Source organism: Umbelopsis ramanniana (assembly GCF_025399195.1).
Source record: "Umbelopsis ramanniana AG unplaced genomic scaffold K450scaffold_11, whole genome shotgun sequence".
Lineage (NCBI taxonomy): Eukaryota > Fungi > Mucoromycota > Umbelopsidomycetes > Umbelopsidales > Umbelopsidaceae > Umbelopsis > Umbelopsis ramanniana.
In genome coordinates this window covers 371,395-398,062 of record NW_026252097.1, presented here as the reverse complement: position 1 = coordinate 398,062, position 26,668 = coordinate 371,395, and the positions used below count along the sequence as shown (strand labels likewise).

General features: G+C 43.8%; 10 protein-coding genes across 10 annotated transcripts; 8 read left to right on the top strand and 2 right to left on the bottom strand.

The window, feature by feature from the left end:
* The first annotated feature begins 2 nt into the window (after positions 1-2).
* K450DRAFT_229436 (uncharacterized protein) lies at positions 3-2,819 on the top strand. Its single transcript, XM_051587086.1, has 10 exons — positions 3-459; positions 536-775; positions 855-928; positions 991-1,181; positions 1,281-1,365; positions 1,439-1,503; positions 1,677-1,782; positions 1,863-2,111; positions 2,189-2,270; positions 2,370-2,819. Exons 1-10 carry the CDS (start codon positions 429-431, stop codon positions 2,675-2,677), a joined length of 1,431 nt encoding a protein of 476 aa, XP_051447187.1. The 5' UTR covers positions 3-428; the 3' UTR covers positions 2,678-2,819.
* A 1,686-nt stretch (positions 2,820-4,505) lies between these two features.
* Positions 4,506-4,741, top strand: K450DRAFT_156790 (uncharacterized protein; the record flags this gene model as incomplete). The annotated part of the gene is made up of 2 exons (XM_051583977.1): positions 4,506-4,602; positions 4,665-4,741. Coding segments are annotated over 2 exons (174 nt in total), but the record flags the coding sequence as incomplete, so codon positions are not given.
* Positions 4,742-4,851: 110 nt separating this feature from the next.
* On the top strand, positions 4,852-5,612 carry K450DRAFT_229421 (uncharacterized protein). The gene has a single exon (XM_051587085.1). It carries the CDS (start codon positions 5,051-5,053, stop codon positions 5,270-5,272), a length of 222 nt encoding a protein of 73 aa, XP_051447185.1. The 5' UTR covers positions 4,852-5,050; the 3' UTR covers positions 5,273-5,612.
* Positions 5,613-6,510: 898 nt separating this feature from the next.
* On the top strand, positions 6,511-7,854 carry K450DRAFT_229412 (uncharacterized protein). Its single transcript, XM_051587084.1, has 2 exons — positions 6,511-6,970; positions 7,060-7,854. Exons 1-2 carry the CDS (start codon positions 6,745-6,747, stop codon positions 7,746-7,748), a joined length of 915 nt encoding a protein of 304 aa, XP_051447184.1. The 5' UTR covers positions 6,511-6,744; the 3' UTR covers positions 7,749-7,854.
* K450DRAFT_229409 (uncharacterized protein) lies at positions 7,855-8,180 on the top strand. Its single transcript, XM_051587083.1, has one exon. It carries the CDS (start codon positions 7,960-7,962, stop codon positions 8,140-8,142), a length of 183 nt encoding a protein of 60 aa, XP_051447183.1. The 5' UTR covers positions 7,855-7,959; the 3' UTR covers positions 8,143-8,180.
* Positions 8,181-8,722: 542 nt separating this feature from the next.
* On the bottom strand, positions 8,723-9,670 carry K450DRAFT_229406 (uncharacterized protein). The gene is made up of 3 exons (XM_051587082.1): positions 9,500-9,670; positions 9,136-9,315; positions 8,723-9,048 (listed from the first exon to the last, which is right to left on the bottom strand). The coding sequence occupies exons 1-3, from the start codon at positions 9,500-9,502 to the stop codon at positions 8,782-8,784; spliced, it is 450 nt and encodes a 149-aa protein (XP_051447182.1). The 5' UTR covers positions 9,503-9,670; the 3' UTR covers positions 8,723-8,781.
* K450DRAFT_229404 (uncharacterized protein) lies at positions 9,656-10,546 on the bottom strand. The gene has a single exon (XM_051587081.1). The coding sequence runs from the start codon at positions 10,488-10,490 to the stop codon at positions 9,840-9,842; it is 651 nt and encodes a 216-aa protein (XP_051447181.1). The 5' UTR covers positions 10,491-10,546; the 3' UTR covers positions 9,656-9,839.
* Position 10,547: 1 nt separating this feature from the next.
* K450DRAFT_229395 (uncharacterized protein) lies at positions 10,548-17,983 on the top strand. The gene is made up of 17 exons (XM_051587080.1): positions 10,548-10,979; positions 11,064-11,182; positions 11,253-11,399; positions 11,472-11,552; positions 11,618-11,746; positions 11,822-11,972; positions 12,037-12,175; positions 12,249-12,624; positions 12,712-12,963; positions 13,040-13,804; positions 13,884-14,560; positions 14,636-15,851; positions 15,911-16,074; positions 16,167-16,641; positions 16,716-17,333; positions 17,399-17,523; positions 17,590-17,983. Exons 1-17 carry the CDS (start codon positions 10,883-10,885, stop codon positions 17,936-17,938), a joined length of 5,880 nt encoding a protein of 1,959 aa, XP_051447180.1. The 5' UTR covers positions 10,548-10,882; the 3' UTR covers positions 17,939-17,983.
* Positions 17,984-18,027: 44 nt separating this feature from the next.
* On the top strand, positions 18,028-21,003 carry K450DRAFT_229381 (uncharacterized protein). Its single transcript, XM_051587079.1, has 13 exons — positions 18,028-18,088; positions 18,163-18,385; positions 18,452-18,699; positions 18,771-18,862; positions 18,924-19,077; positions 19,164-19,300; positions 19,401-19,563; positions 19,658-19,861; positions 19,936-20,032; positions 20,110-20,259; positions 20,371-20,553; positions 20,696-20,869; positions 20,938-21,003. Exons 1-12 carry the CDS (start codon positions 18,071-18,073, stop codon positions 20,824-20,826), a joined length of 1,800 nt encoding a protein of 599 aa, XP_051447179.1. The 5' UTR covers positions 18,028-18,070; the 3' UTR covers positions 20,827-20,869; positions 20,938-21,003.
* Positions 20,863-22,613, top strand: K450DRAFT_229374 (uncharacterized protein). Its single transcript, XM_051587078.1, has 6 exons — positions 20,863-21,234; positions 21,300-21,359; positions 21,463-21,547; positions 21,615-22,021; positions 22,098-22,233; positions 22,295-22,613. Exons 1-6 carry the CDS (start codon positions 21,112-21,114, stop codon positions 22,321-22,323), a joined length of 840 nt encoding a protein of 279 aa, XP_051447178.1. The 5' UTR covers positions 20,863-21,111; the 3' UTR covers positions 22,324-22,613.
* The last annotated feature ends 4,055 nt before the right edge of the window (positions 22,614-26,668 follow it).

Genomic DNA, 26,668 nt, shown 5'->3' with positions numbered 1-26,668 from the left:
CGCCGTTGGCTATTTCCATATGGGGAAATCTCAGCGTCGCTTTAGTTTAAAAGCGACTGGGGAGAACACGGGCGTGCAGTCGACACATTCCTCATTCATGCCTGCCTTAGTTGGAGCCGCTTGGGCTGCCTATGGCATTGCCGTTGGTGTAAGTGCCACGATCTTGTGCTTGTCAACCTGGTCAAAGCTTAACCTGGGTTGTGTACCCTACCTACCAGGCGCTCGTCATTTTCTGCATAGGATTCACCCGCCATTACCAAGACAAACATGAATCAGAACTCTTTGCTACCATTGTCACCATTCTAGGTCTCAGCTTGCTCTTTGCAACGCTTGCCTTAGTTCCCGTCGATATCTTCCTAGTCTCCTCTACCATTGATTATAGCACCGGTTTGAAAAAAGAGTGGGCTAACCCTGATACCGTGTACTGGATGACGTTAACCATTCAGATCATCTATTACAGTATGTAACAGTCGACCGCTTTGAACGCTATGCACATGATTGTTCACGCCGCTTTTGATTTTTTGCTCCATTTTAGTCTGCTACGGGTTGATCGGAGTCTTTACATTCTTCGTCATACCCTTCACCTACTTCTACTATGAAGAATCGGATGACGATACTACACCTGGACAGCGAACTGCAGCTGCCATGAAATACACCTCATTTTTCGTGGTCATCAGCATCATTTTGCTGTTGATGGGTTTGTTTATGAGGCAAGCCGAGCACAAGCACCCCCACATGGATCTCGACTGGTTTAAGCATTTGCTAACTGAAAGCAGTATGTTCTCTTTGGAAAGGTCGTGAACATATCATGAATCGTTTTTTCTAACTGACACTTTATTTTTAAAAAAAAATAGATGGTGAAAAGGCAATTTCATTTGTGCTTGCTTGCTTACTCTTGCTTGGTATGCTTGTTTTCATCAGCTATACAGTAAGTATATATCAATTCTACAGTCCGTTATGCACCTCAGACTTATCGACATGAATATTCAGGCTCCCGGACTGTCCATCCTTCCATTCAGCATGATCAAAGGCCGTCGTCGTTTGGAGACAGAAGAAGTTGATGTTGATGATCGTCTATCGGAATGTCGCGACCAACAACGCGCCATAAAGCTGAAGAGCTCACCTGAGAGCCTATCAGCAAAGGACCTTCGTCGTTTAGAGAATCTTGAAGACGAAGAACGGTATGTTTCAACCTTTCGCCAGTGGAGTGACAGTTCCCACCACACTCCTTTCCCATGACTTTTTCCAGTTTGAATTTATTTTTAACTCTTTGTATACAGTATTTTGTTGCGCCGACGTCGTGGCATCGAAGAAGAAGAACACAGTATTTGGCAACGCATATTGAAAGTAGCTCGCCCCTTCGAGGTATAAGTTCGCCTAATGCACCCAGCTAAAAAGTGATATGATACAAGCAGACTAATACCATTCAATGATCCAGTTTGTTATTGGTTTGGTCCTGATGGTGTTGACGCTGGTCATCGTAGCTTCTATGTTCCTGACCATGTAAGCTTTTTTTTTCGTTCCTCGTTTCTGTACGCAATCTTGCGCTGGGTGGTATCTTTTTTTAGATGACCCCCTTGCTCATCTTCGCTTACTTTGTTTGCCTGCCTGGGTTCTAAACTGATTATCTTTTTCCATTCAAAACCAAATGGGAATGACTTGCTTTTTGCTTTCAGTATCGACAAAATTGCCAACTCTGTTTGTGGAAGTCGATGCGGTTACATTATCAGCCATCCAGATATATTCAATCCAATCAATTACATATTTGTCAAGCTTTCCAATGTAAGTGGCAGAGAGAAGAGAACATGATGTGTCCAGAACAGAAGGAGAGTTGCGCTAATCCAAATGCTATTTCAAACTAGTTCTTCCCACTTGACTATATTTTCATGATCGCCTTAATATTATACTTTTTCCTGGCAACAATGGCAGGGGTCATCACTATAGGTGTGAGATTCCTTTGGGTTCAGCTGTACAAGATCCAAAAGCGAGCAACTGCACCACAGGGGTTAATGTGCTGCACCATATTACTTACCCTAAGTTTACTAGCCCTCAATTATACATTGACGGCTATTGTTGCACCCGGTTATTCACACTTTGGCTCCCAAGTTTATGTAAGTGGCTAATGCCTTTTGCCAAAGTGGCGATTCATATAATACGCATATTGATTGTTTTTGTTTGCTTGGCATAGTGTAACAGCACAATGAATCGGCTTCGAAATTGCACTGGCAAACCTGAATTGATTGTGCCTTGTGACATCTATGCACCCATAGGTAAGTTAGAGGTGATCACGGAGTCAGAGCAAAAAAGCAACAGGGATGATGATCACTTAATCTATGGAAGTTACACATGTCTAAATTGGTTTCTTTCAGATATCTGCACACCTACTATTATCTCTACGCTCATCGATCGTATAGTAGTGAACACGCCTTTTTTTGGCATGTTCTATTACTATTCTCAATGGGCGTTTTTGACCATTTTCGTCCTTGGCTTCATTGCCGCATTGTTCCGTAGCCTAAGAAATAATGTAGATGCCGAAACCGATGATGCCATAAACGCCGATGAAGAGCAAGCGTTATTGGATGAAGCTAGGCGTCGACAGCAGTTTCATTATGGATCAGGCCAGAATCCTAATCCTGTGCTTGCTTCCACTGCACCCACATCTCCGCCTTCGACATAATAATTCGCTATATATATATATATGCAAATTTTCACATAGCTCTGGCTGCCTCATTTTATGTGGATCCTTGAAACAGCCAGCCAGCCTGATATGCTCTATGTTGTTAAAAAGAAATAAAAAAAAGAGATCTTTTTTATCTTTCTGCATGGTCAAAGTGATATCAAAGGAAGTACTAAGTCAGCCTCAAATCCAAGTTCAATACATGTTAGAACTTTTTTTTTTGAAGTAACCTCTATTTGCTTCTAAGAAGATTGGTAGCTTTTTACCTTTTCGTTAAACCACCTCAACGGTAATATCCATATCCAGTCACTCCAAGCCTAGAGTGAGGCTCATCCGCGTGATAGCTTGCTTTCTTGTTTTGACGGGCAAGTCCATTTATATTATGGTGAAGATTTCAAATTTCATTTGACGTATTTACATACACATGGTTTTATCTCATCATGTGTATAGGTATTTAGATCGATCTCTACTTTACTGGGGGTGTCCAGACCGTCTGTTTTATTTCATTAAAATAAATCATGCTTCTCATTGCTAGCAAGCACTGACCATTTGGTTCGGTGAATGGGCTTGGTATCTCCGAAAGCGGTCCGTCCGCCAGGCCTGCGCTCCTACCCATACACCTACTTTTTCCCAAAAGATAACAAAACCGCATGGAAGATATAAAGCAAGTCCTTCGAAATTGTGGTTGGCTTGCTGCGATGATCCCATCCCAGTAAAGAGGATGGCGTTTATAGGTGATCGTCTAGATGCATAGTTGAAAGTTATAGGCAATGATCAGCAGGTAGACGGATGAATCCGACAGAGACAACTGAAAGGTGATCGCCAGTCGATTCACACGCTGGATATGGAAAGCCTACCCAGCCTGAACCATGCGCTTCGTTTATAAATTTGGTTTGAGTGACGACCTTTTTTGTTTATAGCAGCAGTCAACGAAGGGAAAAAAAAAAGATATTAATTAGAAAAAGGTTAACATCCATCCTATATCTTCTTTCTTTCCGCTCTTCACACACACATATCTTTCTTTCATTACGCTTGTCGAAGTCAAAAGTACTCGTACACAACAAAAGCTCTCAAACCAACTTGCGCTTATTATATCTGCTACATTTCGTTTGTTGTCGGTAACGTGTTCTTCCTCGTTCGATGATGCCTTCCCCTTTAATTTCACAGTAATCAGTCTGACTCCTTTTTTTTTTGGCCAATCCATTACAGCCCATCTCATTTTCCCATACAAATGTATTCACCTCTTCATTCTACTGAAATGTCATTCACCAACGTGTATCGCCAGTCTTATGCCGACTACCCTACTCCTCCCACAAGGCCTTATGAACAAGTTTCTACTTATATGCAACGACGGTTTAGCTATGCAGACCTCCTTTCTGGTCATGGCTGCGATACTCCAGGACTTTCCGATTATGAAAGCGATTGTCGCCAACACCCAGACTCTCCTGCTACCACCATCGATTATGAAGAATGTCACCCTCTGTCAAGACGAAATAGCTTTGTTATGGATACAGTCACGGACGCCTATTCGTACATGATACAGTCCCCGCTAGACGTGTGTCCACCTGGCATGCCTTCAAATTTTGGCGTTCCGTGTGAATATGCTGACTATGCCAAAACCTTGACTCGCAATGGAAGCGTATCTTCCTTTTCGTCCAACGCATCGTCTAGGCCCATGACACCAGTGTCACCTTGCATGCCTGAAGTCTATTATATGCAATCCCAAATCACACCCACCGCACCCAAGTCTTCTTCAAAGTCAAAGGTGTCTCGATCAAGAGGAAGACGAGTATCCAATAACAATCCTGCCCACTCCACACAACCCGCTAAAATGTTTACATGTACCCATAACAACTGTGGCAAGATTTTCAAGCGATCAGAACATCTTAAGAGGCATATCCGCTCTATTCACACATTAGAAAAACGTAAGTATCCCACCACTTTGTATCCAATTGGTAATGTGGATGTTCACTGACCCATATCATAGCGTTTGTCTGTCCTTACGATGGTTGTGATAAGCGATTTTCAAGGTCAGACAACTTGAACCAACATATTCGCATCCACCGCCATACCACCAAGGATAAGACGCCAAGTAAGACCTTCACCAATTTTCTTACGACCTATGCGTGATGTTTCCCATGTCCCACATTTGTTCTGAGCGCTTAGCTGTTACTATTCCCCAAATGCTTCGCAACATTGTGAGATAAAAAGCTCCATTGCCTCTTCCCCCTTTTTTTCATAATTGGTACGTAATTATCACTGGCAATTTTTCTTTTCTTTTCTTTTTTATTTTCTCTTGTACATACCGTCTTTTTCATTTGTAAACGCAGTCATTATGTCAAAAATTTCCTCAATTCAATTCAACCCAATGCAATGCAATCCAGTTCCCTTTTGTTCCCAACGTGGCCAGCCAACCAGGCTATGTGCACCCCATCCGTTTTCTCCAACGAATCAATAAAATACATGGTATCACTCCGGCGTCCACCATTATCCAATGTGGTTTATCCGGCGTCCAATTGGGCTGTCAGTCATAGGTGCGATATTTGTAACCAGATGGCTGGATATAGTAACACCTCAAAGACATTGAATGGGTAAAAAGTCGATCTAGGCATTCATACCACACTAACATGTTTGGCTAAAAACTTGAAATGTGGCCACTCTACTTGTTTACAAATGGCCTGAATGTTTAGAAATTGAGCAAACAGGTTGTATCGCCGACGCAAGGGCACTACCGGATGTTACCTTAAGAGGGACTAAACTTAAGTCCTATAATTATGTGCAAGGCGAGATGCCAAACTATATCGCAGCAGTCAATGTTAAAGGCACAATTTGGACTTTATATCTCAGCTTCTATATCGGTCAACTTTTCCATCATAGCCATACAAGTGGAAGATCGTCGTGACGGAATATACATTCTTGGGTAACCTCGTCTGCACGACCATGCTTGGAATCGGGTCCTCCGAAAGCCTGGCTACTTTCCATTGCAGAAGGTTTCTTTTTTTCTGGGTTCTTCTTACTTTCCAAATTTTTTTTTCCCAAACTAATGGCCCATGCATATATAATATAAGGTTTAAGTTTAACGAAATCGTCACAATCGTATAGAAACGTAATTCTGCCTAACGGTGCTTTGTGTAAACATGGCTTGAGAGCTATGCCTTTTGGTGGATAATGGTTCAGTGGGGTGGGATAAGGATAATAAAATACCTGTTCCCGTGGTGTCCAGCCATATCACCCACATTTACTACTTTTGTTGACCCTGGGATGAATGCGCCACTGACCCGATACGTCATTGGCTAGAACCTATGGATGAAAAGGACGGTTAAATTTTTATTTTTGTTAGAGGAAGGGATCAACGGTGGTAGCTGTACTCAATCGTCGATTCGTTACTGAGGTGATTTTTTTTCAACTCCGGTTGAACCTCTTTGCTAAGCCCAAGGGAAATAGATGACGGGATCGTGCACTGGATCGTGCATTCCCGTGGAAAATGCTTTGGGTGATACAATCTTCGTCCGCTTGGTCATGGGGATATCTGTTATGTGCTGCCTCAAATGGATTGAGTTTTCTTTTATGCAATCGCACCCAGAAACGGAACGCGTCGAACCGGTGCTCAATCTAAACCCAGGGTAGTGCAAAGGATTAGTTGCTGTTGCGGAATGCCTCATTTGGTCAAAGCCTAGATATAATGTATGGATCATGAGGAGGAGAGGTCGTGGAAACCCATGAGATACATAGACAACAGAAGAGAGTCGATGAAAGAAAAGAATGTCCCACTGCACAATACGGCATAGAGTACAGAACTTGGCTTGTCCGGACCTGTTCTGTTCTGGGGCCAATCAGATCTGGGGGGGCCATCCCCCCTGGAGGGGGGACGCGGAAGTAAGCAATTGTAAGTTCCGCAGTTTAGCAGAGCAGTAACAACAAACAGGATTTTCGGATATAGTGTGAGGAGAGGGCAACATGTCACTTGATCTTTTTTAGATCGAGCTTATAAGCACCGTTGCCATTTTTTTTTTCTTTCCCCATGACCGTTTGAGAGTTCCTGCTTCTTCTTTTCTCTTTCGTGCACCATGTCAAGTAGCTCTCTACCCACTTCACCTTTCGGCGCTTATACCGTCCAACCTCAACCATTTGCTCCTGCTGCTTATGCTGGATATCCCTTCAATATGCAAGTCCAAGGAGGTATTCCGCACAGACCTCACTCCACACCTCAGCAGTTTATACAGCACTTGCAACAGCAGTCTATGCAACGCCAACGGGCTATGCAAATCGAATTACAGCGACAACATCAAGAACGTACGTATTAAGCTGAGCAGCCCAGGGGCAGGCAGTTGGAGCTGTGCGTGAACCTTATCTAATTTCCTTCTTTTTTTTTTTTTTGATAGTCTTTCAACAACAGCAACAACCCGTTTCCGCGGGTAGCCCAACTAGTTCCAATGGTCGCAAGATGACTTCTAAGGCTGACCGTCGAGCTGAACACAATGCTATTGAACGTGCTCGCCGAGAATCTCTCAATACCAAATTCCAAGAACTTGCTCACTCCCTTCCAAACCTCCAAAATGACAGAAGACCCAGCAAAGGGACTATTATCGAGCGAACGCTTGACTTTGTCAAGAGAACCATTCATCAAGAAGAACGTTACCGTACAGAAATTGAACGTCTCCGAGAACAAAACAGTAAACTTCGAGCAAGAATTGGCTCCATTAGCTCTGAATCAAGTCCTGAACCTTCCATGAGCTGGATGGATGAATCGAATGATATGCCACGTCAATCTACAGTACCCTGGAACCCTATGACGGGTCATTACAATATGCCAGATAACTGTCTCATGTTCGGCCCTAATGGCTTTTCCGATGCCAACTTCACTGCCACTACTAAAATGAGCCCATCAAGTCATGGAAGTGACGACGATTGTAACTCACAAAGTGATGAAGTCGATATCAGCCATCTCAAATCAGAAGACACTCGCTCTCTCAGTCACAAATCAAGTTTCAATCTTTCCACGTCTGCTTTGGACTTGAACTCATACGGTCATCCATTTGGTATGAATGAATTCAACCAACAATCGCCATAAGAAACTCTCTATGGCTGCTGCTCTTATTATTTTGAATGACCTTAAACCCAAGTTTTGAACCCCCTCCCTTTTTGTCTCCATGGTCAATCCCAACGTGTACTTTTTCCCTCACCAGTCTCTTTGTTTGTAAAAACGAAGACATTTTTTTTAACAACACCCACCTGTGAACATCCACTCCAAAAAAAAAAGAAAGAAGAAAATCTGTCAGCGGATGACACTCTTGAGGAGTCCTGCAGCAAACACACTAGCCTTTCGCATACTCACACACCACACCACACGCACATACATATATTCTTCCATATCGTTTACCACCAATGTATTTCTCCCCCCTCCAATCTGTCTGTTTTTTTATAGCGTAGACAATGTCTGGCTACTGTGGATTATTTCTTTGTAGAATAATGTTTTTTTTTTTTTGGTATGAACGAGATCGACGACCTATGTATCTTTGGTTCACTGCATTGACCACTTGATCAATTTTTGACATTTATTAAAAAAAAAAATTTAACTGGAAATTTGGCTCCACAAAAAAGAACTTTCGTGCTGTAAACAACACAGAATATATCGGGCATTGGTCGTGAGATAGAGTCCATTTTACCTTTGAATTTCTCGATTTGTATGTTCACCGCCCCTCCACAAATTGGCTTGGTTGACCCTGGCTCCCCTTTTTCGAGATAGGAAAAGAATAGATGTAGTTGCCAAGAACCCCCCCCTCCTCGGCTTCTTAAAACCAGTGTGCATCCCAGACAATTGAATCCTTCACTGACTTTGAAGGCACGATAAGATGTCATTCAGCCCACTTTTGCTCCCATGACTTGAACTCATGATTCTAAATATAAATGGCATTGAAGCGTTCAGACGCCAAGTATGCAAGGCACCAGCCTAACAGGCCCGACCGTCACGGCGTCATTGTCTGGAGTGGGTACACGACATGATGGCCACAAATGGATGTTTCCGTGTCCAATTGCACCATTGGAATTTTGAGTTTGGAAGAAAAAAGAACGGTTTTATTTTTATTTTATTCATCCATAATTCCCTATGCTGTTCTCAGAATGAGATGACATCCACTATCAGTCCACACAGGTTCCGACAATTGTCCAACTTCAAGGGCAAATGCTGCATCCTCAAAGGGTTTTTGCATTTGACCCCGTTCAAAGTATCCTAGATCGCCTCCCCGCTTAGCGCTTGAGCAGTCAGACAGATTGGTGGCTAAAGCAGAGAGGGTATCTTCTCCTGACTGAATCTTAGTTTGATATTCTTGGATGATGGCCAGAGCTTCTTCCTTTGTGCGTGTGATATTTTCCTGTTACCCCCCATATTGCGTTAATGGCCATCTTTTTTTTCCCTTGCACTACTGATAGCGCACGTCCCACAAGTTGCATTTACTCACTTCCTTCCAGGAACTAGGTCGACGCGAGTCCTTGTGTTTGACGAGCAAATGACTAGCTCTCACGCGCTCTTTATCGCCCACCGGTGGGGCGTCCCACCGACTTTCCTTAGTCAGCGTATTAAAGTAGTAGTCTTTGCCATATGTACGAGAATGGCGGATTTCCCAGTTTGGAGGCAGTTCCTGCCAGGAGGGGTGAGAACCATTAGTATAGGCAGCTGCGAGATCGAGCTCCGTCATGTAACCCAGGAAAGTGGCCGACATGGGAGCGTCCAATGTGCCCATGATCGAACTAAGCCCCGTCTCTGACGTTCCGACCCTTCTAAGGTTACAATACATCCCAGTTACACCTAATGCCTACACTTACCATTAGATCAAGTTAGCGAGTAGTGTCAACCGTGTAATAGCCAGTCAGCTCCGCTTTCCGCTTATTTTTTTTTTTTTGGACGGGGCGCCGCTCTGCCATTAAGCAGCCAATGACAGCCTGGCCGCAACCGATACCCATGACAAGTCCCTGTTAACATGGGGGATTTCTCAAATACAACAATGAACATTATGCTCCCTTCTGAAATTGAGAAAACAAGGGTTTATTGTGGACTTTGTCTATTAATATTACAGGATGAAGATGCTCTAGCCTTCCAATTTTTGTTGTCATTTGGGTTTTTTATAGCTTTTCTTTTCTTTGCCTTGCGCAACCGCCTCTTTTCTTATGCTTGTACTTCAGGAATAACTGGTTTAGCGGCTGGTTGAAGTCTAGCGGGAACAGGGGTAACAAAACCAGCACCGATAACAGGTTTTGCGTTGCGTTCAATGAACTCGGTTCTGACAGGGAGCTTGTCGCTTGCCAATCGTAAGGCTTCTTTAGCGATTTCCTTGCGCATACCAGCAATTTCAAAGACAACACGGTTCAATGGTACTCGGCAAGCCCAGTAATCATTGGAACCTTTTCCTTTACCCATACGAACTTCATTACCCTTGCTGGAAACAGGGATATCGGGGAACACACGCATCCAGAGTTGTGAACCTTTGACAGGCTTGATTTTGCGTCGAATGGTATCATAGGCGGCGGTTATTTGTTTAGCTGACAAACGAGTACCCTCCTTCACTCGCAATCCGTAGTCTCCAAATTCAACAGTGGTTCCCTTGGTCGAACCACCAGTGGGTAGTGGGACTTTGCCCTTTTGTGCTTTGCGGTATTTGGTACGTCGTGGGGCGAGATTGGAATGGAATCGTGTTGCAATGAGAGGTGCTAGGTTGCGATTCACGTTGGAGACGAGGGAGGGTCGAGACAAGCATGACGTTGCGGTCTGTGTGGCTACTCTAAGCGTAGAGAAGAACCCAGTTTGCATGCCCAACATTTTTGCTGTGTGGTGAATTATTGGAAAAAAGACCCTGGGTCCTATTCCAACTGGCAAGCAAAAATATTGGTGGCTTATCCCCCCGCACAACCTAGGCTCTGTGGCTTGTCTGCGTCGCTCGTTTTTGTGAGCGAAATAACGTTCCTTGCTTAATTAAGTCACGTGGACCATGTCGATGCCTGAAAGGGGGGGGGAGCTACATTGGCAACTCCAGACGAAAGGTGGACCGTGAAGTCTTTGTGTCCAAGCCAGCACTGTACAGTCAGTCGGTACTCATTGACTTGAAGGGTACTCTCACGTCATCCCTTTTCTCATTTCACCCTTACCCGCCGTAAACCCGACTTCTGCTGCTTCAACCTCACCTTGTATCGATCTCATCGAGACTCCTCGGCATGGCGACCAACGGAGCTTCTAATAACTATAACAATTCGCTGATGCGGTCGGCATCGCCAAGCGGCAGTACTACAAGCACCAAAAGTGCTTCAGAAGGTTTGTTCTAGTCTATTTCCTCTCTATCTATCTATTGCCCTTAGTACTAACTTGATAGCACTTTTTGCTTGGCTCGGTACATAGAATACGCCAACGATCCTCGATACAAAAAATATGTACAGCTAGTAGAGAAGAATTTGCAATTCTTTGATGCTGTCAACGAATGGGCCGATATCATTTCATTTCTTGGCCGTCTGCTACGGGTATGTTCTTTCCATCGTAAATATCATCTCCGCAATCCGCCAGCTGATCCAGTGCTGTATCGTATTCCAGTCCTTCCAAGCTTACCCACAGTATCCTGTTATACCACGGAAAATGACGGTTGCCAAGCGTTTGGCGCAATGTTTAAACCCAGGGTTTCCCGCCGGAGTACACCAAAAGACTTTAGACGTATATACTTATATATTTGAGACCATTGAGGTAATTGGGGGTGGGGTTAGAATAAGTCGTCCTCATGCCATCTCACACCTTCATATCATCCTGCCCACGTAGCCTAATCAATTGGTAGAGGACTTGCCATTATGGTCAGCTGGTGTTTTCCCGTTTGTGCAACACGCTGCCACTCACGTTAAGGTACGTATATCCTTCAGTCTATATGAGGGAACTTCTGCATTTAACATGCTTTACATTGTTTGTAGCCTCAACTACTATCCATCTTCGAAAAGTACTACTTTAGATTGGGTCCAGATTTGAAACCGGCCATGCGTGGTTTAGTCATTGCTCTACTGCCGGTGGTGGAAGAGGAAGGAAGTGAATTTTTTGATAAGGTCAGTTTGTGTGAAATGTAACGGCGCTGAGAGGACACAAATGGCCAGTGCACTGACACATGTCTCTTTTCCCAGGGCATCTCTTTAATCGATCAATTGGGGAAGGTTGTGGAGCTTCCCTTTCACAACTCTTGCATTTGGTTGGTTTTGATCAACAACGCGTCTCTTAGACTTGCCGCGTTGAATTATCTGTTGCGCAGGTTACCCAAGCTCGATAATCAGGAAGGTAAGTTCAGGTCAAGGATGAAGGTATGGGACACAACTTGTCGTACTGAAACTTCCAGCAATAGATATAGCAGCTGTGTTAGGTGGAGCGGAGAACATCAATTTGATGGTACGCAGTTTTGCTGCGACCCTCGGTGATTCCCATCTTTTGGTGCAGCGAAATATGCTGGAACTTTTGGTGCAAAACTTTCGATTGAACACAAAGTATGAGGGCTCCGCTGGTGATATGATGGGAAGGAATGAAGGCGTTAACCAGCTTTATTCTCTGCGGTTTCAGGGTTCTTTCTCATAACGATAGAGTGGTCATTATGAAGGCTGCGGCTGGCACGGTTCTTCGCAAGGACATGTCTCTCAACCGACGCCTGTATGCATGGATACTGGGACCTGATGAATCACCTCGAGCCCAGCTTAATTATATGTTGACACATGCACACCAACCTTTTGTTCAGGCCATCAATTCGCTGTTTATAGAGAGTATATCACGCAAACAAGATAGAGAGGACCTTGCCTTATACGATGGTCAGCGACCGTATCGCATGCTGGTCTCGCTTATGGACAAATGGGAAGTTGGTCAACCGGTGTTGAATACCATATTTCTTGATGTTGTAAGGTGCCTGAAAAAAGAGTCGCAACTGCCAGAGTTCAATACTGAGGTAGATACCCTTTCCTTCTTGTCCTTCACCTTGTTGACTCCACTATTCTTCTGATATTCCGTATGTTGACTGATATATTTTCAATAGGTGCGGCATTCGGCCAATATGTGGTTGGATCTAGTGGATCCCTATCTGGTTTGGTCCAAATTGTTTGCATTGATGGATACACGATACCCTGGAAAAGAGAACGATAGTAATCCTGAATCAAGATCCTACCAACAAGAATTGGACGATCTATCATTGATTCTCTTCTTACTGCAAACGTTCAAAATGGCTGATGAGGAAATTCAACAAATGCATATGCCTCTCTTTCTAGCTGCAGCCGTACGGAAACTGGAGGTAAGGAAAAGGACTTTTGCACTTCATTCAGGCTTCCATATGTGTACCGACTAATCTCCATGTTTACATGTAATAGGAGGCAGTCAAGCAACCCAACTTTTCATTTATTACTGCCAAGTCTAATGTGTTAGTCAACATTATCTCCACACTATTACATCTACTCGCCCCTGGTATTCTTCAAGACCGTCGACCGTCGAAATTAAACTTGGAAAGTCCGACAGAGACAGATTTACAGTCTTCGACGGAGGACTATAAGACATTCACTTCTGGAGAAAGCATCATCGAGTATGCTAGAAATTTCTATGGACTTCGAAACAATGCAGGGGATGCCAGTACTCAGTTGTTCACTGACTTCGTCAACAATTCAAGTAAAGAAGATGGTGGTGATATGTCTATGGCCAGCCTTCCCAACTCCATCTCTGAATCTACTATGGCAATTTACAACACGCCACAGCCAAAATACGACCCGGTGAGAGGATCTATATTGATCAACGAGCTCATTCATGCCACGGCATCCTTCATCACCACTTTCATCCAAACTTGTGCACTATCACCTTCTATGGAAGAACGTGGTGATAGAGCCAGAAATGGGAACAAGGCACATTATCATAGTTTATTCCACAGTGTATGCGAAATATTAGGCCACCTTATGGCAAGGGCAAACATCAAGCCCATCGATATCAAAGACTGTATGGAAGCCCTTTTCAAATGCAGCTCAGACGGTCCAGATTTCACCTTTGTGTCGTCAAGCCTAAACACGTTACTACAAGTTGCCGATTCACCGAGCTATATCAAGGCTTCTCCTTGGCACCCCAAACTCGTTAAAGCCATTGTGGACAATGTAAGTGGGAAATGTGGACAAACATAATCAAAAACACGTTGGTAACTAACCTTGATTTCGGATCACCCTTTTTCGATAGCTCTGGAATTACCTGTCAGCGGATTCCCCTTTCTGTCACAACCGAACGGTCCAGCTAATTTGGCAGACCACAGAACAAACACGGTCACACCTCGTTGAATCTATCGTTAGCTCCTATTTAGTAGACCCCGATCTTTCCAAGCGTACGGACGCATATGCTCGATTTGGATTGTTTTGGAGATTGTCCGACGACGACAAGATTTCGGTTGTGTTTGCGAAACCAATGTTCATCATGTTGGATTTAATCAAACGTCGTTCCACCGTGGCTGAACGTAGAGCTGGTGAAACCTTCATCCGATGTCATTTACGGAGCTATACCCGTTTATTGGAACCTATCATCATGGGTCTGCTAGAAAAGCGCATTGTCTGGCGACCAGCTACGTTTACCGTCACCGCCAAGGCAGAGCAAGACGAAGAAAAATACAATATTACCTATTTCCAATATGCTCGTCCCTTCGACTGGGATATTTCAGACTATATGTTCGAGACGTTGATGGACATTGTTAAATTCGGAGGACTCGGTGCGCTCCGATCGTTTGCCAGTTATCATATCCTGGCACCCAGCCATGTCAGCGACGCGTTTTTGGAAAAGTTATCGATCAGTACTCTGGAGTCGGTCACACATGACACGGATGTCGATATCACCTACTTGGACGCTCTGATTGCCATCAGCTTGCGGTAAGTCATAAATTATATTTCCCAAAATTTGCATCCTCTTCCATCATCATAACGTGACTAATCCCCCCCATCTAGATACCTTCAAAGTGAGCCAGTAGATAATTTGTCCCCCAACGCCAAAATCGTCAATAATAGCATTCAAGGCCATGCTGCCGAGCTTTTATTGGAAATTGTCACTACTGTTGACTTCATTGATATTGATACGGTAGCCACTATACACCAGACATGTTTGCAAAAGCTGTTGTTTTGTATACACACGGGAAAACTCGACCCGCAAACGCGACTATTGCATATTGTTCACAGCACGCTGTCCATACTTGCCACCTATGTTTCATCCGCCGCCAAAGGCACCGTAGCCAATGCGGAAAAGTCGCTCCGGAGAAAGCTGCAGGTGGATAGCGTTTTGACAGATCCCATGGGACAGTTTGATGGTTCTTCGGCTTCACGGAACGTCACAGGTGCAACAGCCGCCACCCCGATGGCAACGTCGAAGGAAAAATCTAATTTTGATGGCGATGTAATTTTCAGTACTTCCGGTTTGTTTATCAGATGTGTGACAGACGCATTCTCCACCTTGTCAAACCGACCGGTGTTACAACACTGGATGGACTTTTGGCTCACCTCCTTGCCCAACCTTCGTGGTTATTTTCGGGACATTATTTTACCACTCCTCATCTCCATATGCGACCAAACCACCATCTGTCGGAACCAATTTGAGAGATTGATACGACAACGGCTTGCATCTTCCGTTACAGATAGATCCGATGTACTGGACACCATTGAATTGCCCGACAGCTATATTCTGATATTCCTCAATGGCATTGAGAAAATGATGATGTTTTGCCTGATGGATAAGAATGTGTCCAATGCTTGGGTACCGGGTCATAAGAGAACAGCATCCGCCTCCAGCACGGCTACAACCGCATCTGCCAATGCTCAAAAAACCCATGATACATCCGCCTTGCGTGGATTTGCCCTATTACTTTACGGAGACGATGCAGCTCATACCAAGGACCAGCCACATGAGGAAAGGAAGGGTCGCGACACGATATTGTTCCATCTACCCACCATTCTTCAAGTTCTTGTCGATGTCTGGGATACATTTGATACAAATAAGGTGGACGTGGATAATAGTGAACCATCCACCTTGGGATACCTTGCTTCATGTCAACGCGTTCATACGCGGTTGGAGAAGACATTGGAGCGATTGTACCGCAGCCACAGTATCGATACCGTTGAAGCTTGTGTTGAGCTATTCTTCATGTCAAATCCTGCAGCGTTAGAATTCGAGGTAAAAAATTTTTTAATGAGCATGTCGTGTTACAATGAAACTTAAACCCGTTTGCCCAGATGTCGGCGGATCAGAAGATATCCACCATCGTTTTCGATTTCATGCTGTCAGCACCTTCAGGTAAACCACAGCATGTGGTGCCTCTTCTTTTCGATGGTATCAGAGCACGGTCAAGCGGCATGTACCTTAGTCGGCCCCGAGTTATTTTGAGGACGGGAAAATTGTAAGTGTAGTTTATTTGCTTAACACCGGTACTTTTTGCCAGACTTTCTAAATCTTGTCGGGTCAATTTTTTTTTTCTTTTTGCGTGGGTAGAACGGATACTTCGCTGATGCGATTCGCTGAGATTTATTGCGATACGCTGGTTACCTCAGAAGAACTGGCTAGTATGTGGCAGTTGATACAGACGTTTTCCAAGGACTATTTGTCACAAACTTCGGCGACCATGAAGATGTTTATTCCTACACTTTTGCGATTCTTGACCACCGTTCAGGAGAAACTGTACGATGGCACGGTTGCAGAGGATCGAAGAGTGCGTAAGGAGGCTCAGGACGTCTATCAACGAGTCATTGATTACTGTATCTTAATCGCCGGACGATCATTTGATCAAGGCATCTGGCTACGACGTACCAATGTTTATGAGCGGGAAGAGCATGCAGCTTCCTCTGACAAAATTTCACTGAATGACGCAACAGCAACGGAAATGGGCCGTTCGGTGTCCGGTAGTACGGTCAGCGACCTTGAGAAGCGAACAGGCTGGAAAGCACGAGAAGATACCATGATTGAACAGGTAAAAAAAAGGAGAAATTGAAAACGATGTTGAAGCTTACATGTTTTCGTTTGTATGCTAACCATCACCTAAAGATCAACTTGTATATAGCAAATATTGTCATTCCCAAACTCAAGCACTTGATTGTTGACCAGGACAGAATTAACTCTCTCCTCAATAACCTTGTATATTATGTCATTGGCCCTGTTCTCAAAACAAAACCGAGTTTGAGCAAGGTGGTTGTTTTCATCGATCAGATATATGAAATGGCGAAGCTACCATTTACCTACCGAACTTGGCGAAAGGAAGTATGGGAAATGTTCCTGGATAGTCGATTTTTTTACATGAGCGCAGCGACGTGTCAAAAATGGAGAACCATCATCCAAGCCATTATGACGGCTGAGAAGGAAAGATTTGTCGAAGTTGCCAATCGAATCTCCACCTCGCCGTCCACTGCTTTGTTCTCCAACCGTGAACAAGAATCTCTTGCTAGAGCTCTCAACTTGCGCCGTCTGACCTTTATCATCTTTTCTGGTACCAATGACCAATTCATCTCTCAGCTTCCCATCATACAAGAAAAGTTGGTCGAATTACTCAAATTGGACCATAACGAACTCATTCACGTAGAAATTTATTTGTGCTTACGGGTCATTATCACTCGATTCTCGCAGCGACACTTGACTAATTTTTGGCCGGTCATTCTTACTGAGATGGTAAGTTCATTTGAGAACTAGTGGAAGGCTCCAGCCAGTACTAACGATCTATCGATGTATAAAAGATGCGTTTGTTCAACTCATTCTTAGGCAATGACATGACAGCCAAGCCTGAAGAAGCTCAAATCGCCCTAGCTGGTTGCAAGTTTTTGGATCTACTTTGCACCTTGGAAACCGAATCCTTCCAAATGTAAGACAACCCATGATATATTTTCCTGTCCGGTACACTCTATCTAATGTTGGTCTATCCTTGTAGATACCAATGGATTTTCATAGTTGACGACATAGATGCTTTGCTGCAAAAGAAGTCTCATCCTTCCACCATCATTGAGCGATTTGCTTCCAAACTAGCCTCATCCGCCACTGGGATAGACAACTACGCTGAACAAGCCCTTACATCTAATCCATCCATCGATACCTCTAACGGCGAAAGAAAGCGCCCAATGTTGACGATGCGTAATATAGGCAGTGTGCACCAACTAGAATTCTTTGTAAACCATATTAGTCTATACGTCTACCAAGCCAATCTCTCCCTTGCACCACCCGATATTGCCTTCATTGAAGGTTTGTTACAAAACGATCTTCTCGAAGGTGATATGGATTGAGAGATTTGGGGAAAAAATAAACAGTCATTTTACCATTTTCAAAGACCGATGTGGACACTTTTTGCAGTGAGAGAGCCTGCGGCAAGGAACAAACTCCTGTCAACTATTGTCGATCGCATTGAATACAAGCAAATGTCTGACTCTCCAAAGGTAATATGATCTATAGCCTACGTAGCCCCTGTCATGTCAAAGATCCACACCCACTCATGCCTTGGATCTATCAGAAACAGCATGATGAAGACATGGACGACGAATTCGTCCCTTATGTTCCATTGAAGCAGCGACGACTGGAGAAATTACACCAATATGCTACTCAACGACGGGTCCCTGAACCCACAACGCAACCGGAATCAGATTCAGAAGACGATGCACCAATAGCGGGCCCGAAAGCCAACATTAGTTTACTGGATCAATCGGCCGAAGTCCGCAGACAGCGTGCTCTGGAAGGTAGTGTAGCCATCTTTTCACCAACATTGTAACGGTCCTATTAAACAAACTGCCCATGCTTCACAGAAAAGACGGAGGAACAAAAAATATTAGAGGAAGAGAAAAAGATCGAAGAGGCACAAGCTCGACATAAAGCTCTTGTGTCTGTGCAGGAAGCAGCTGCAGGCATGCAGTATACTGAACCTATGAAGACTTCATGGACACCACCAAAGCATATACGAGAGCGATCGGAAGACGATAATGAAGCCATTCGAAATAAATTTCATATTATTCTCGAAGGCAAGGATCCCGTGCCACCTATCAAACACTTTGCTGTAAGTGTAAAACTTGTATGTGGTAGTAAAGCCAATGCCGTACTAAATGTGCTTCCCAATCCACTGGATAGGACATGAGATTTCCAAAACCTGTTTTGGACTATCTTCGTGACAAGAAAATTCACAAGCCCACCCCTATTCAGATACAAGGATTGCCTGTCGCGTAAGTGGTGAAACTGGATCGTGGTGCAACATTTCGTCATTTATTTACGGTCAAACTCTAGGTTGTCAGGGCGAGACATGATAGGCATTGCGTTCACTGGTTCTGGCAAAACGTTGGCATTTTCACTGCCAATGCTGATGTTGGCACTAGAAGCAGAGCTAAAGTTACCATTGATTCGAGGTGAAGGTCCAATAGGGTTGATCATATGTCCATCTGTACGTATATGCCGCCCTGTGTGTCCACATGTTCAACCTTAAAACGTCCAGGATTTGTTGTATTTGATACTGATTTTAATTTTTAGCGAGAATTAGCTCAGCAAACCTTTGAGGGATTATTGGCTATGTCACAATATTTATCGAAAGGTGGCTTTCCACAATTGAGATCTTTGTTATGCATGGGTGGCATTAACATGCGAGAGCAGCAAGACGCACTCGCGCAGTAAGTAACCATTTTTTACACCAGCTTTTAGAAGGTTGCGTTTTGTTCTGTAGATCCAATTGTGCGTGGTGACCAACTCTTTTCTTTTTAATTTTTACAGAGGAATTCATATGGTGGTAGCAACCCCTGGAAGACTGCAAGACATGTTGAAGAAGAAGCAGTTTAATCTGGACTCATGTAAATACCTGTGCATGGATGAAGCTGATCGTATGGTCGACATGGGATTTGAAGACGATGTTCGAAATATCATGTCTTATTTTAAGGTTAGTGATAGGGGCCACAGTTTTTTTACATTGCTCCATTTCAATGGGTTATGGCAAAGAACAATCCTTAATGTTCGATGAAACAATTTTACAGAGTCAGCGCCAGACGCTTTTGTTCTCGGCTACTATGCCAAAGAAGATTCAAGAGTTCGCCATGTCGGCACTGGTCCAACCTCTAATTGTCAACGTTGGTCGTGCTGGTGCTGCTAACTTAGACGTCATTCAAGAGGTTGAGTATGTAAAGCAAGAAGCTAAAATAGTGTATTTGCTGGAGTGTTTGCAAAAAACTCCTCCTCCGGTTTGTGTTCCATTTCGTTACTAATTTCGGTCGGCCGTTTGACTCTATCAACTCACCCGAGATTTTGCGTTCAGGTGCTGATTTTTGCTGAAAACAAAAATGATGTCGATGATATACATGAGTACCTTCTCTTGAAAGGAGTCGAGGCAGTTGCCATTCATGGTAGTAAAAGTATGTTTGTGAGATACCCAAATTGATCTTTTTTCGTTTTCGTCATCATAGCTAAATATGAAAATTTGCCAATGCAGCGCAAGAGGAACGCGAATTCGCTATCAGGTCATTCAAGAGCTACAAAAAGGATGTCCTCGTGGCCACCGATGTGGCTTCCAAAGGACTCGATTTTGCAGAGATTCAGCACGTTATTAACTTTGATATGCCTAAAGAAATTGAAGATTATGGTAAGTGGATGACCCTTGTTTTTTGCATCATCAGGTGGCGAGAAGGGGTACAATGTTATGACCGAAACAACAGTGGACATTAGTCTGAACCTGCCCCTTTCCCCATTCTAGTTCATCGCATTGGAAGAACAGGTCGTAGTGGAAAAACCGGTATTGCTACCACCTTCATCAACCAGAACTGCTCTGAACAGATCAGACTGGATCTCAAGCATTTACTGCGAGAGGCCAAGCAACGTGTGCCACCGTTCCTTGAAGCATTAGAAGATCCGAGCGAAAAATTAGGTTTGGCTGGAGGTAAAGTTAAAATTTACATCATTCATTTGCAATTGTTCCCGAGAAGATGGGCCCTTTGAAAGTAGCGTTTTCACATTATTCTGAATGAGACTTTTAACCCATTTTCTCCCAATTTTTTTTTTTTTTTTTCACATTTTTACAGGATGCTCGTACTGTGGTGGTCTTGGTCATCGTATCGATAACTGTCCTAAGCTGGAACAACAACGAAAGCAACAAATGAACTCTATGATCGGTAGTCGAAGTGGTGGAGGAGGTGGAGGAGGTGATTATTAGTATAGTGTTCTATTATCTTCTTAGAACATAAAAAAGGTATGACGTAAGAATCTTCCATACCCCTTCTATGTGGCTTCTGGAATTGTTTAGCGAATCACATTTTATGTTCAGCCCACTCGATTTGGTAACTAGGCAATCCAGCGTCATCCTCCTTGGAACCAATATATTTACGCCTTATTCGGTAGGCCGTAAGATCTCCCAATTCATTTTCTTCTCCTCTTCTTCACTTTCTTCGTCTTCAACCACCAATAGTTATAGCATATAAGCCTTCCAATGTCCTAAAGTATGTCACAGCAACTACAAACATATGCTTCCGACGAGCAACGTGTGAAAGATCTGCTGAGCAAATGTGGTTTGAATCAATACTATGAACGATTCGCAGAAGAGGGCTTCGACCAACTTAAATCAGTGCGTACCAATTTATCATAATGTCACCCGCACATGCCAATGCTGAAACCCTTATTATTCTTTAGTTATATGATATTACCGAAGCCGACTTATCAGCACTCAATGTTAAGCGTGGTCACAGAAGAGTACGTTGCAGAATTTTTCATTTTTTTATTTTTCCACAAGGTCTAGACCATTGGCCTTGTCAGCCTCCTTGCCCAACCATTGAAACTCATTCAATATTATTAGTTACTTCAGCGAGAAATCGCTAATCGTAAAGGCATTCCTGCCAATCAACCACTCGTGGTAGAACATGGCTTTGGAAACAAAGATCGTAAGTTGATGGTTTGCAAATTTCTACGTCATGCCACCCCATATTGAATGTTATCAACTTTCCTCAGATCATTCCCCCATGACGACAGCATCGACGTCTGGATATTCATCCATGGCGAGCTTCAACACCGGACAAGACGCAAACGGATCACTGGAATGCTCCAGCAGTATCTCGTCCACAGAAGATGATACGTCGTCCAGCTCACCGCTGACCAAACGCAAATACCGCCGACATGCTAAACCCGATAAAAATGCCCCTATCAAACCACCTTCCGCCTATGTCATGTTTTCCAACGATGTTAGAAAAGAATTAAAGGACTACAACATGTCTTTTACCGAACTAGCTCGCATTGTCGGCAATCGCTGGAAAAACATCGAATCCAATGTTAAGCAAACTTATGAAGATGCTGCCAATCTCGCCAAAGATGAATACTTGCGAGAATTAGCCGAATATCAAAAGACTGAAGAACACAAGGTACGTCGTTTATGTTCCCTTTTTAACATAATGATAATATAGAAACGTAGATTACAAGAACTCACATCTCTTTCAGCATTATCAAAAATATCTTACAGATTTTCGCTCGAAACAAGATGCAGCTGCTAGAGCAGTTGGTCGACCTCGCAAAAGAGTTAAAACAGAATCGCCTAGCAGTGGATCCATCGCTGACTCTAGTTCCAACGGCAATGGTAATGGCCATACCAGTAACGGCAACTCAAGTAATGGTCACAGTAACAACGGCTATTACAGCAATGGCACCTCAAACAGTGGCAGCATGAGTCATCCTAGCTTTTCTGCTGCAACCACACCCAATTTTTTTACCCGCAAGGCTGATGTTGGTCGTTTAAGTTCTGAACGACTCGCTGCTCAAGACGCTTATTACAATGGTACCTCGGAGCCTCCCACCACACCTTACTTGAGTCGCTCAACCAATGCCGAAACAACCCCATCATCCTCATTTAGTGAAGTTTCTCCAAGGGCCACCAGAAGAAATCCTATTACACCTGACTCCATCATCGCTCAGCCTGAATCAGATGTTCGAAGCGATGAAGGTACTGTACCTGTCTACAAAGATGATGAAACAATTAACGCCAATCCATCACCACCACCGTCCGATACCATAGCATATACTCCTCGAATCAGTCGACGCAAGTCCTTTCATTTGAGAAGTTGAACCCATTCAAAGACTATGGTACCGGTTATCATGAACCTCCCAATTTATCCCTCTCATGTCATCTTCAAAAGAAAAACAACTTTACCTTTCCCGATGCTAAAATAGTTCTCGTTGTATATATCATTCATGCCTTTTTCTCTGTCATCCTCCCGCCCGCTCACCCACCCCATACACAATTTCTGCTCTATGCTAGCTGTAAAAAGAATTCTATAATAATGGCATACCGCACATTCTCGTTTTCACCTATTAAAAAAAAACATCGTGACCAAAAATATTGCTTGTTTCCTTTGGCGACTTCAGACTATTAGCTCTTCACCCTTCTACCATATTTAGAAGCGCCTTCTGAACTATCCCATTTCTAATGGAGATCCAATTTCATTCAAAGAACTGCCAGAAAGGGAAGCTTTCGTATGCTAAAGATCGATGAGCATGGCCCATTTTTTCGATGGGACATTCCTCGCATTCAAATTCCGCTGTTGTGTGACTTGTCCCCGAAGCCCTGGAGCGCCTCTGCAGCTTGAAGCTTTGTGAGCCCATTACGAGCGTAATAGAAATGGCAGGAGTCCATTTCCACGATGCGTTCTGGCATCCACCCACCACATTGGATGATCACAGCATCATCCCTAACTTTACATCAGGATTAAACATACTTCATGAACGACTGGCGCATTCTGAGCTGGAAAACGAAGATATTATCCGCTACGTCCGAGCCCGCATAGACGCTGAATTACTGTACGCCGAAACTCTGGCTAACCTAGAATCTGTCCCTTGCATGAGCGAGTCACAAGAAACAGGTCTATCTCAATGCTTTTCTATGATTCGTCGTGAAAGCACCGAGCTGGCTTCGACGCATAACCGCTTAGCCCATGAGATTAGTGGTATGGTCCTTCAGCCTTTATTACGATTGTCATCCATGTATCGACGTGTAACCCAAAACGGTCGAGATGCCATGGACACTCAGATCCGTCAATTCGAAATCCTATCCAAGCCATTGTACAAACTTCGACAAACAAGGGACAAAAAATGCACTGACCTTGAAGTTGCTCTCCCCAAGCAAGCAACCCCGCCCCCCATCAAGGAGCTTGTTTTGAATGACACTTCCTACTCAGTCGAACAGTTCCAGGGTTTGGTCCTCCAATTAAAGCAATCCTTGCCCAACGATTCATCGATGGTACCGCCATCTACCCTAATCGAATATTTCATCACCCGTCGATTGGCTACCACCTATGATCAGGCTGAACAGATCATAGATCAACTGTTGGATCTCAAGATCCTCACAAAACACCAAGATGATCATGATGTCGTCATGTATTCACTTACAGATATCGATCCCATCGATATTCTCCCTAACTCCAATACAAAAGTGGGAGGTTTATTTGGTATGTGGCAACAGCAGGGCCCGGATGAGGCATCGCTTAACAAACTCCGTGCCATGGCCGAGACCGCAGACGAGGCGTTTCGAACAGCTGTGGAGAAGGCTGATGACATGCGTTTGATCTTAGAAGAATCCATGGTAAATGTTCTCCCTTTACCCCTTAGCATGGTGTTGTCAGCCAATGTTCATTAATGTAAACTCCGTTCCCGGTCCAATAGTTTGCTCATTTAGATGAAATGGAGAATTTGGAAATGGAGCGTATACGTGGACTGAAACAAGGTACCGTATTCTATAATTAATTTAAGCTTCTTTACGACTCTAAACGCATTGGCAATCAATTGTTCTAATTCATTCTCTCTCTCTCTCTCGTAGCTTTTACCACGTTGGCCGCTACCATGTCCAACATCATACCCAATTGCAAGGACACGTATGATCGTCTCATGTTGTATCAAGAAACGCTACGGCCGGCTGCTGATGTGCAATATATTGTTGAGCAATATCGAACCGGACGGTACTGCCCCAGGCCCATTTTGTATGTTGACTACCACAACAGGCCACGGCAAGGTAAAACGGAAGAAAACCGTAATTGGTGCATCGCTGATTAGCCGCTTTGGGTCAATAACTTCTTCTTTCATGTTCTTTGCTGTAGATCACCAGTTTGGGATTCCACTAGATGCAGCCTCTGGCAATGGTTTGCCAGCGATTCTTTCAGAAGGTCTTGGCCAACTTGATACAGGTACGTAGTCATGCCGTGATTCGCCTGACTCAATGAAGCACTTGCTCATTTTTTTTTTCATCACTACAGTCTGCAAGCGCCTTTTTGACGAAGGTCCGTACTAATGAAAATATGTCTTTTTTTTTTTAAGCTTCTGCGTCCCTTGTCATTCAATTACATCAGCTTAACCGTCTAACCTAATTATTCAACTCTCTAGAAATCTCGGTTATCTGGGTGACCGATGTTCCATTGGACAGAGTGCACGAAGCAAGGGCTGAGTTGAATTGCAGTGACATTGATAATGAAAAAGTCAAGAAATTCGATCCGCTATTACTGGCTGCCGTTCTACGATTATACCTACAGGAACTACCGGAATGCCTTTTGACTTTTGATTTGTATGACCCTGCGAAAGTGCTGTATGCCAACAGTAAGTTACAAACGATCGAGTCAGCGCCTCTCAAAACCGTTATGAAACTGACATGCGTGGTCCCTTTGCTGTTCCGCAGATAATTTAGATGACGTGACTCGCGTACAGTCGATTTCAAATCTTTTATCCACATTACCTGCTGCAAACTACAAAGCGTCGGAGCTGTTAATACGACATTTGCATGAATTGACCAGTAGCTGCCAGGCACCTCTCAATGAAACCTTACCTGGAAAGATCGCAGCAGTGTTGGGCCCCATATTGCTCAGACCAAGGGTGGAAAGTACCATTACAGTACACGACAAATGTCCACATAGACTGGTCAAGGACTTGATTGAGTTCTGTGATGCCATCTTTTCAGAATCGGCTCGAGAGTCTCACCTTCACAACATTTCCCGCTCCGCATTGGTCGCTCCAACCATACCCCAGCAAGAACCATCTGCTGAAATCGATACCACAACACCTGTTCCCAACCGTCGAAAGACGATTTTTTCATACCTTCGTGGCTCCAGCAAATCAAACGACGAAAATGATCTGCCTGCACCTCTGCCTGCATCGAATAGTCAACTGGCTATGCAAAAACCATCGCGTCGACCCATAGCACCACCACGATCTTCCACGTTATTTGAAATGGATGGTCGCGCTTCCCCCAGTAAAGATTTGTTTCGTAGATCGAGTGACACATCTCTTTTCTCTAAACGGCCTAGTACCAACCCGTCCATTCTCTCCAAAAGTTCCAGCTCTGCAACCTCACTTGAATATGAAGAGAAAGAAATCTCTATGTCGCCAATTAATGTTGATAACATTGATGCCTTTTTTGACGATTAGAGCATGTCGTTATTGTTTGCTTTCCTCAGTTTTTACACTTTACTTAATCGCGAGCAGTGGGTTCCACCCTGCTGCTGCCACCCACTAGTGGTCTAAAAGACAGAACAAAGAACTACTCTTTACCTTACACCTACAATAGTTATATTCCCCAATTCAACCCTCCTGAAAATTTTTTTATACACTCGTGCCAATACATTGTTCGATTCACGTTGACAAAGATACATTTAGTCCTTTGTATTTCCAAACAGGAGATTATCCAAAGGGAACTTAGTTTCTATATATCCATATGTTTGCCATCACGCATTATAGGAAATCTCCAACTCTAATTTGGACACTACCATGTTTAACTAGGATATTCCTTGGGCCGTTGAATGCTTCGCCAGTGTAATGGCATCATATTAGAAGATCCATGGTTGGAATTCGTCATCGGACCATGCGGTCGGATTTTTTAATCCACCAAATGCCTTCTCCATACCTTGGCTATGACAGCTGCTTATTTCACAGCTGCATCACGAGCAATTTGCTTCCCATCAACAGATCGAAGCCAGGTATCTCCATTAGCATTCATCGCACCCTCTTTGAATCCTCTCTGCTCTTGGTTTGCGTAT

Bases quoted from the DNA above. Each gene is read 5' to 3' on its own strand.
- K450DRAFT_229421 (XM_051587085.1), top strand. From the start codon at position 5,051: ATGCAATCCAGTTCCCTTTTGTTCCCAACGTGGCCAGCCAACCAGGCT.
- K450DRAFT_229409 (XM_051587083.1), top strand. From the start codon at position 7,960: ATGACACTCTTGAGGAGTCCTGCAGCAAACACACTAGCCTTTCGCATA.
- K450DRAFT_229404 (XM_051587081.1), bottom strand. From the start codon at position 10,490: ATGTTGGGCATGCAAACTGGGTTCTTCTCTACGCTTAGAGTAGCCACA.
- K450DRAFT_229395 (XM_051587080.1), top strand. From the start codon at position 10,883: ATGGCGACCAACGGAGCTTCTAATAACTATAACAATTCGCTGATGCGG. The intron at 10,980-11,063 runs GTTTGTTCTAGT...CTCGGTACATAG, and splicing joins CACCAAAAGTGCTTCAGAAG to AATACGCCAACGATCCTCGA. The intron at 12,176-12,248 runs GTATGAGGGCTC...CTGCGGTTTCAG, and splicing joins AACTTTCGATTGAACACAAA to GGTTCTTTCTCATAACGATA.
- K450DRAFT_229406 (XM_051587082.1), bottom strand. The intron at 9,049-9,135 runs GTGAGTAAATGC...GGGGGGTAACAG, and splicing joins GACCTAGTTCCTGGAAGGAA to GAAAATATCACACGCACAAA.
- K450DRAFT_229374 (XM_051587078.1), top strand. From the start codon at position 21,112: ATGTCACAGCAACTACAAACATATGCTTCCGACGAGCAACGTGTGAAA. The intron at 21,548-21,614 runs GTAAGTTGATGG...AACTTTCCTCAG, and splicing joins TGGCTTTGGAAACAAAGATC to ATCATTCCCCCATGACGACA. The intron at 22,022-22,097 runs GTACGTCGTTTA...CATCTCTTTCAG, and splicing joins AAAAGACTGAAGAACACAAG to CATTATCAAAAATATCTTAC.
- K450DRAFT_229436 (XM_051587086.1), top strand. From the start codon at position 429: ATGACGTTAACCATTCAGATCATCTATTACA. The intron at 929-990 runs GTAAGTATATAT...ATGAATATTCAG, and splicing joins TTGTTTTCATCAGCTATACA to GCTCCCGGACTGTCCATCCT. The intron at 1,182-1,280 runs GTATGTTTCAAC...CTTTGTATACAG, and splicing joins AATCTTGAAGACGAAGAACG to TATTTTGTTGCGCCGACGTC.
- K450DRAFT_229412 (XM_051587084.1), top strand. From the start codon at position 6,745: ATGTCAAGTAGCTCTCTACCCACTTCACCTTTCGGCGCTTATACCGTC. The intron at 6,971-7,059 runs GTACGTATTAAG...TTTTTTTGATAG, and splicing joins ACAGCGACAACATCAAGAAC to TCTTTCAACAACAGCAACAA.
- K450DRAFT_229381 (XM_051587079.1), top strand. The intron at 18,386-18,451 runs GTAGTGTAGCCA...CATGCTTCACAG, and splicing joins CAGACAGCGTGCTCTGGAAG to AAAAGACGGAGGAACAAAAA. The intron at 19,078-19,163 runs GTACGTATATGC...TTTAATTTTTAG, and splicing joins GGTTGATCATATGTCCATCT to CGAGAATTAGCTCAGCAAAC.